General features: G+C 51.3%; 1 protein-coding gene across 1 annotated transcript in view; it reads right to left on the minus strand.

Annotated features, from left to right (window-relative positions):
- PAX1 (paired box 1) overlaps window positions 1–2860 on the minus strand; it is a 12517-nt gene extending 9657 nt beyond the window's left edge. Inside the window, exon 1 of the mRNA XM_014539472.1 lies at window positions 2768–2860. Coding sequence (XP_014394958.1) covers window positions 2768–2860 — 93 coding nt within the window. The remainder of the gene's footprint in view (window positions 1–2767) is intronic.
- Window positions 2861–9352: the final 6492 nt, after the last annotated feature.

A 9352-nucleotide genomic window follows, 5' to 3' on the forward strand; every position in this document is an offset into this window, starting at 1 on the left:
CCCGCTCCCCAGACACTCTCCACTCCCGCGACCCCAGGCCTAGGGGGAACTTCATCCGATTCAGAGAAATTCGTCTGACCGGGAGGCTTCGGCGTGTGAAGATCAATTTTACGTGTCCTCCACGTCAATCTCGGCAGTCGCGCCGGAGACGCGCGAGTTGGCAGCCCATTGGTTCCCGTCACTGAACCCCGGCGCCCCCCTCCCCTCGGTGAAACTCTACCCCCTCCCTCTGTCCTCCCCTTTCGGCCCTCCTCCGGAACCCATTCCCATCCCCCTACACACACACACACACACACACACACACACACAGTCCCAACCCCAGCTGGGCCTGGGACCTTCCCCTCGCTCCGCAGTCCTCGCCCCTTGTACCTTTCCGGTTTGGATACAGATGGGTAGTCATTTCAAACTGATGAATATTTACCAGTAATAGTACTAGTACTACTTTGGATTTTCGTGTTACTACCACCTCCACTGCCATTACTGCTAAGATATCCGAGGATTGAAGTTGGTCATGGCAAGATGGTCAGCGTTTGACTGCCTCTACCACCCCTTCCCCTGGGCACGGGAAGCATGGTGCCAGCGCCCCATGTCTGAGCTTTCCAGGGGCACCTTGAGCGTTCAGCATGATGTAGGGCGACCGGCCCAAGGCGTTTGCTCTGTCCCATTTCTGACTGAGACCCCAATCCTGCTTGCAGGAAATCTTTACAATGTTGTAAGGAGTTCCGTGTTGTAAGAGGTGCACATTGTAGAGTCTGTCTCCCTGAGAACAGGCCCACCCACTCGAACTCACTCCTCTCTGAAGTGACACAGGAAGAGTCAGAACCCTTTCTGACCTTTGCCCCCAAAGACGGTTCTTTCATCCAGGCCTGGAACCCCAATCCTTCCACACCTGAGCTGCCTGCCCTCACCTTTCACACAGCAAGGAGGCTTTTCGGGGGTCTTTGTTAAACCACTGAAGGGGCCTTTCCCCTCCATTTAAGGGGGAGGGGGTACGCAGCCTTGAACTCTTCGGCCTGCGGGGAGGTTGGGGGGGGGGGACTGTCTGTCAACCCTTCTCCATGTCTATCTTGCATCAGCGCACACTATGGCCTTTCCCGGCCTGTGTGGCTGACTGTGGCAGCCTCAGGGGGAGCTCCTCGGTGGGACTCAGGAGAGAGCAGGTGAAGAGAGAAAGCTCCAGGTTTTGCCCTGAACTGACACATGGAGGCCCTGACCTAGGAGTTCCCAGCTTGGGGCCAGTAAGTGCCCAGGGCATATGCTGAAGGTACAGGAACAGGGAGGGGGGCCTAGGCGGGGCCTAGGAAGACCCGTGGTTCTCTGGACTCCCTGTGCTCCCAGCTCTCGGGATGGAGCGGGAAGAATTTCCCCTCCCCCGGAGTCTAAAGCTTGGGAGCTGGCGGAAAGCTGCGCGTGACACCCGCGCCGTGATGCTGCGGGAGGCGCGCTTGCACCCGATCAGCCAGCCTGGGGAGCAGCGGCGACCGAGTCCCTGACCCCTTTCCCTCCGCTGTGCGCTTCCAGGGGGTCTTGAAAGTGTCGACGGCTCCGAATTAAGCTGTCCGAATGTGTCAATCAAGAGGGCCTAAGCCACAAATCCTGTGCTCTCTGGAGGGAGCGCGCGGGGCCCTGCTGAGCTGGGGCTTGGGCCACAGGCGAGAGTTATCCTTGGAAAGGAAATCCAAGTTTAAAAGAGCCCCTCCTGCATCATGAAAAACATAGTACAGCCTCAGGGAGGCCGCGGGGACGCGGAAGAGGACAGCCAGTGCTCTGGCGAAGAATGGGGCAAGGTCGGGATGAGGACAGGGTAAAGGGGTGGTTTGAATTACGGTGCGCAAACCCGAGGCAGGGGCTCTGCACGCACCAACCGCGGGGCTCTCCGAGGCTGCGTGCGGAGGGAGGCGCTCTGCTCAGTTCTGTCTAGATTCTTTTTTTAAAATATACTTTATTGATTTTTTACAGAGAGGAAGGGAGAGGGATAGAGAGTTAGAAACATCGATGAGAGAGAAACATCGATCAGCTGCCTCCTGCACACCCCCTACTGGGGATGTGCCCACGACCAAGGTACATGCCCTTGACCGGAATCGAACCTGGGACCCTTCAGTCCGCAGGCCGATGCTCTATCCACTGAGCTAAACCGGTCAGGGCCTGTCTAGATTCTTTGGACCCTGTTTGCCCCTGATCTAGACTTTTGTTACCTGAATTTCAAGTCGGGCCCCAAAGACCAGAAAGGTTGATTCCTAGAGCTGGAAACCGCAATGTCCATAACCCAGTGCATCCGAGATGTGGTGAAACAGCTAAGGTCATTTCTTTCCCTTGAAGGCTAGACAGGCACGCTCAGAAAAAATATAATAAAGCTGAAGGCACTTCCGTAAGAGCTGGTCCCACCTCGGCCAGTGGAGCGCCAGGAGCTGGCCAAGAGGTGCTGTCTAGAACGGCATCACCTCCCCATTCCGCTCGGTGAAGGCTGTGCGGGTCTGGGGTAGACGGTTGGGAAACCGCCTGGGGGCTCTCTGGGGCTCCAGAGCCCGTCGGCCCTGACTCGCATCCTACCTTCCTCCCACTCCCCATCTCTCCAGCAGCCAGCAGCCAGGTGGGGGACGCCGCAGCACTCCCAGCAGCCCGCTCACCGCCAGCCTCCGGAAAAGCTTACGGTTTGTCGCCCCCTGTCGGCCCGCGGACCGGCTCAGCAGGTTCCCGAGGCCGGCTGGGTTAGGGGAGAAGCGGCCCAAAGGTGGGGTTGCAGAAGGAAAGCAAACGTCTCTCCTACCTCCGGGGGATGCAGCTTGGTCCTCTCCACCACCGGGAAGCGGCGACGCGGCCGGCGCTGGGCGCGCGGAGGTATAAAGCTCGCGGGTTCCATGTCAGTGTGGGTTTGGCTGGGGTTGGCTCCCTTGTTTTGAGCGCCCTGGGCGCAGCGGGGAACCAGATGCAGAGCGGCTCCCAGAGGGACACAAGTCGTCGAGCTCAGGGCGCGCGCCGGCACCGGGGACGTGACGCGTCTAGCGGGGGCTGGACGCCCAGAGAGGCGGAGGACGGATGTCAGGGGCCCCGAGGTGCCTCGGGAACGGACCCAGGTTTCCCAAGGCAGAGCAAGGAGAGGCAAGGTCCGTGCCAAAAGCGTGAGGCCAAAAGGAGGCAGGAAGAGGGTGCCTGCCCTCCTAGGGACTGGGCAAGCGGCGGCTAGAGGGGTCTCGGGTGAATATTTGCCGCCCGAGCCCAGAACTTGAATGGTAAGGCTGCGAGAGTTTCAGTGACAAGGTCGTCCCTGAAGCGACAGTCGCCCCCGCTTCACCTCTCCTGCGTCTCTGTGATTCTTAGTGGCACAGTTTCGGGGAATTATCTGGGTGTCCATAAAACGTGCCCGTCGCGATAGGCCAGGGTGTTCGGGGTGCCCGTGCGTTTCAAGGTCTTCAGGAGGAACCTAAACCAGCAAATGAAAGTCCCTCTCAAGTCCCGCAAGGCGGAAAGAGCCACCGCGGGCTCGGCACCTTTTGGTTCTGCCACCGAGAAGGGGGAAACACGGGCCGCTGGCGTCCCCGGAGGGCCCCGGGCTTAGCCTGGGCCCGACTGCCGACCAGCGCCGGTGCCCCCCGCCTCCCGCCTGGAGAGCAAGGTCGGGATCCTGGGTTCCCCCAAACAGCCGCGCCTCGGGCCTGAGGGGCCCTCCACGTTCCAGCCAGCGACCTGGCTCAGCTCAGGCCGAGCGCTTTTGTTCCGATTTTAAGAGCACTGTGCGGTGAGTCTTGTGGTTGGGAAACAAAGGTAAACCGAATCTCTTCGTTTTATTTTCAATTTTACTTTTTAAAAAAAAGCAGCGCGGGCTACAAACGCACTTTATGCACCAGGTTACATTGTGCCCCTCCCCACGCACACAGTTTTGCAAAGGAGATCCCTCGCGCCACACTTAAAGAGAGTTATAAGAGGTGGCTAGCTGCAAGGGGACAAATTGTTGGAAGAGCTGACCCAGAGCAGGGAACTGCGAGCCCTCTGGGAGCGCTCGAACGGAGAATTAGCTCGCTGGCCAGCGGGATGGGAGACGCAGTAACGAAACCCCACCCGGAGTCACTGCAGGAGAGGGGGGCGGGGAGGAGGAAAGAGGTGGACTCCGGGCTGATTTGGGCCCCCTGCGGGCGGGCGGCCGGCGAGCGCTTCCTCCCGAACGAGAGGCCTCGCGGAGAAGGGAGGTGGGTCCGTTGCCCTCTGCACCTGCCGCTGCAGATTGGGACCCGCATGCTTCCCAGACCCCAGGACCGGGAACTAGCGCCCTAGGCTCCCAGACCGCTTGTGACCGCGGGGGGACTCGCTGATCTTGGCCTCGCCTCGAGTTTCATTTGCTGGCCTGGGACTGTGCGTTGTCCCAAGCGGATCCGGTCTGCAGTGGCGCGGCGATTCCCGACCACACCGGCTGCTGACCGCCCGCGGAGAATGTCCTTGGAAATGCAAAGGAAGAGAAGCAAAAGCCCTTGTTTTTCGTTTTCCTAAAATGAAATGGATAAGCAAGGCTGGATTAATATCTTCTGAGTGAATAACAGAACAGTTCCCGGAGTTCGTTTAGACTAGGCACAGGAAAAAAATTAGAAAAGGGATTTTCGGAGAAGCCCCCACTAGAAATAAACGGGGAAATTGAGCATCGCAAAGATCTAAGGTGCTTTCTACCCTGCGATGCAGGCGTCTGACTACGACATTTACATTTCTTTTGGAGTAGAACAGTTTTAATGTGGCGTTTGGGCGGTAAAAATAGACTACACAAAGCTAGTGCCATTTTTGTAGGAATGGTTTCGTGAAGTCTTCTAAAAGACGCGTGTCCTTGTCATTCTCAGGAGTATATTCTCACGAGTGCAAAGTCCAGGGTTTCCTTTCTTGCCCTTATGTCTCCCTCCTGTCCCTGGCAACGCGCATGACAAATTTCCCCTTATATTAAGTGACCTATACTGTCTAGTTAGATCTATGTCGTTTCAACGCATCAATATAAAAGCCTGCAAAGGGCTTTGGGCACTGGTCAAAATGCACCCCCTTTACAACGAGCTCTCAAAAATGTTTATGCGACAGTAGCTATGAGTCTAAACAGCAATATTAAAACGGAAATATTTGGGAAATTTAAAGATGTCCAGGGGGTCATACCTCCTGTACAGAGGCTTGGTAATTGGAAAAGGAGAGATCTAAGAGTAGCCACCCAGATACAAGGGATAGAAGTGGCATTTTTTAAGGGAGCAGGAGTGGGGGGGGCTTGACTACCTTACAAGATGTTTCGCAAAGACAACAGTGGAGGAGGTGCTGCTGCCTGCAGGAGGCCCCGTGACTTTGCTCTGCTGCAAATAGGGACGCCTGTCAGACACCCGCAGCAGCAAGCCTGGTTGGAAGCAGCTTGAAGTGCGCTGCCCTGGGATGCGTTGGAAACTTCTCATCTTCCCTGGACACAGAACCTGGTGACTGGATGGAGGACACCCAAACTGAAGGGCACCTGTATACCCCTTTTTCTGGAATTAAAGACAATGCCCAGCCAGTCCTGGTGTACCTGGGTTTGTTTGATTTCTTATTAAAAAACAGTTCTCTCCAAAATTCAGCGCGTGCTCGAACACACACACACACATACACACACACACACACCCATAATTCAAGTGCTAGAAACGGGGTAGTTAGGAGGTTTGTGGAATGATTGTTGTATTCATACATTCGGTACAAAAGAACAGTCAAACCTGCTGGTGGACTATTTCAAACTCCCCCTCCCACCAAGGGACTGTGAAGCCAGAGTGCTGCCCCCCTTCTTTGGTTACACATTTCTTGCTGTGCTTAAAATTATCATTCACAACTAGATGTTAACGACTTTACTTTTTGTATCCAGCGTACAATTTGTAAACATTGCTATTTTGGAAATAAAGGCTATGTAAGCTCAGAAGTCTTGAAACCCATTGGAATTGCATATTCTCCTCGACGTAGGACCTCCTGTATATTCATTTAATTTTTCATAGTCTATCTCTATGTTATTTCACTCTGCAATGCCACTTTAATTGTTTTCCTTGTCAGGGGTCCAGTGTCTTTTATGATGAACTTTCCTTCAGGAACAAGATTTTTACTCCTGAGGAAGGTTTTACTGCCAGTCTGGTTGGTCCCTCTGAACTCACTGTTGCTTGATATCTTTTTCTCTTTAATTGCTGCAGTATCCCACAGCCTGCTACACTTATGTATGTGAATAGTATGTCCGCAGCTTGGTGATGGTTTTAATTTTCTCCTCCCTCTCCCTTGTGTATGAGCTATGGAGTTTTATTGAAGACCCGTAATGCCTCCGGTTTTGATTTAGGGTTTTGGAGTTTGTGATCTCATTGCCCAGGATGGAAAATATTAGACAGGGTCTGCCGGTTGTGTGCAGGAAAAGGCCCGCATCTCCACTGCCGGCTGAGTGCTCCTCCGTCCCCATGGCTGCACTCAGCCAACTGCACAGCCATCTAGGATCAATGTTCAGTTTCAGTGCCTTGGGATGCAGACCACTTCAGCGAGTCCTGCTTATGCAAAAGGTTCTGGAAGACACTGATTCTCCAGGTGGCTGCACTTTGGCCTTGGGCGGGCAGCGGTGTGTGTGTGTGTGGGGGGGGGGGGGGTGGAGGCTGCAGCAGTTCTCAACCTGTGGGTCGCGACCCCTTTGGTGGTCGAACGACCCTTTCACAGGGATGGCCTAAGACCATCCTGCATATCAGATATTTACATTACGATTCATAACAGTAGCAACATTACAGTTATGAAGTAGCAACGAAAATAATTTTATGGTTGGGACACAACATGAGGAACTGTATTTAAAGGGCCAGAAGGCTGAGAACCACTGGCTTAGAGCATCCTGATTCTTGAGCCTCACCCACAAGGATTCTGATTGAATTTGTCGGGAGGCAGCCCGGACACCTGGGTTTTAAGAGCTGCCCGGGGGATTCTAATGTGCATTAACGTTTGAGACTGTGATTTAGGGGAGGGATGATGTAATGCAATGCTTCTTGCTTTGCAAGTATTTTCAGGGATACAAGCAGGCAGGACTGACTGACCTCCCTCACTTCTGTGGACATCTTAACGTGACAAACAAAAACACACTTACATCCATTTCTTCCACGTCTCTCCTGTGCATTTTTACACTGTCATTTTCATCCCTCTCGGAAACAGCTGGACAGGGAGCACGCTGCCTCCTCAGCCTCCCTTTGCTGCCCTTGGTTGGCTGTCTTTGCAAACAAGACTCCTCTGTCCCCCTGCCCTCACACAGGTGATCACCGCCTTCTGGTTAAGTGGAACCATCTGCACAGTGAGCTGGGGGCGGGGCCATCGGGGAGATGGCCATTGACTCAGCCACTTGCGCTAAAGAAGATCAACTTTTGGAAAAAAACACTGCTCAATGGGGGAATCAGGGTAATTGAGGAGGTGGAAGTTACTGGCCTTTCAACATCGTTAAATAACACTGCTCTCTAGACGTGTAAAGTAACAGAAGACACGCTTCCATCCTACACATGGTTTACCATTTTTATGATTATTGCTGTTGGTAACATTGTTTGTTTGCCGGTACCTTGGGGGAAGAAATGTTTTTCACATTGGCTGTGGTGGTGTTGATTTTAGATCTTGGCATTGCCTTCCCCTCAGATCCGTGGCTTGTGATAAAGATAAAAATGTCAAGTATCCTGGTGGGGAGGAGTAAGTAGGAGACGGGGTAGAAGGAGGTGAGAGAAAGAAAGAAAAATGCTTCACCTATCCTCTTTAAAGTCTCAGAAATCAATGAAAACAAAACTCCTGCTTTTCATTTTTACTAGCCTTGTGTTGGTAATAAACAGTAAGATTGAGACTGCTTTATTTGATTTGATTTTTATTGTTTTATACATATATGCATATTCCAAAATATGAATTGCATTTTATTTTGAAACAAGCTCCAAGAAGATCTGAGGGTGAGTGTGTTGCTGCAGGACCTTATGTCCTTGACTTCTAAAGGGCAGGTTTTGAAGATCCTTTTCAGCTATAAAATTTTGTTTCTAAGAGACTATCAAGACTAAAAGAACAAATAATTAACTCCTGTGGGATTTTTAGAGCTTGTTGATTTTTTAAAAAATCTTACATGGGCACCAAATGAGGAGATCCTAAAATGTATATTTTAGAAATTGCATCGATCTTGTAAAAAATTCTTTATAATCACATACTTTCCTAAGATTATACTGTTTATATAGTGTTCTAAATCAGTGTTAAACTACTTCAAAGGTATATGAGAAATTAATAGTAACTATAACAATAAAAACTAAAATGATGCAGCATTTCTCAACACCAGTGGGAAGCTTAAATGTTAGAGCAGGGGTCCTCAAACTTTTTAAACAGGGGGCCAGTTCACTGTCCCTCAGACCATTGAAGGGCCGGACTATAGTTTAAAAAAAAAACTATGAACAAATTCCTATGCACACTGCACATATCTTATTTTGAAGTAAAAAAACAAAACGGGAACAAATACAATATTTGTATTTGCATGTGGCCCGCCGGCCGTAGTTTGAGGACCCCTGGGTTAGAGGTCCTCCCAAGGCAATAACAGATACTGAACCTGGCTACAGGGCTGTGGACTTCACAAATGGATATGCGGGGAAAATGAGTTTTGACAGGGTTTCTAAGTATTGAGATGTTGGCAAAGTGGATAACTGAATCAATATTTGTCCAACTGGGAAATACTCCGCATTTGGAGGATTGCTTCTTGACAGGACAAGGGCGAGAAATGTGTTCCCCTAGAACGACGCAGCGTCAGAGGTGCCGTCATTTCAGTTTTTGTAATGACACCTCTGGTTAAGAGGAGGCTGTGCTTAGTTTAATCTCTGTTCTGTGATTACACTTCACAAACTAGAACCCAAGTAGGTCTGTGTAGGACTGGTCTTTGCATGTGCAGGACATGTGTTTGCAATGTCAGCCAACTGATCTGGGCAGAACGAATCTGGCACTTTCATCTTAGTTTCTCTTTAAACTGGGGCATAGGTAACTCTGGAAGAGGGGCCGTGGAATTGGCTTGGGCTTGGCTTAGGGCAGAGTTTTAATTGAACAAGTAGCCTTCGGTGAGGTTGGATGGCGGTTTAATACCACTCTGGGCTTGAGGTCTTTTGTCGTTTTAGGCTGTGTTGGTGCTGCCTTTTATCACAGAGGGAATGAGCATTTAATTCATCCACTCTCTATTCTTGCTATGTCTTTAGAGCTTTTATCTGTCTCTAATATTTAAGCTGATGGAAGGATGGGAAATTTTATGATCACACTTAGAGCCACTACCCACGGTGAGAATGTGTGTTTCATTGTTTGCACATGGAGGGTCTACACATTCTCATGAAGGCTCAGTACCTATAGGTCCAAGAAAATTCACATGCAC

This window comes from Myotis brandtii, unplaced genomic scaffold (genome assembly GCF_000412655.1).
Source record: "Myotis brandtii unplaced genomic scaffold, ASM41265v1 scaffold217, whole genome shotgun sequence".
In the NCBI taxonomy this organism is placed as follows: Eukaryota; Metazoa; Chordata; class Mammalia; order Chiroptera; family Vespertilionidae; genus Myotis; species Myotis brandtii.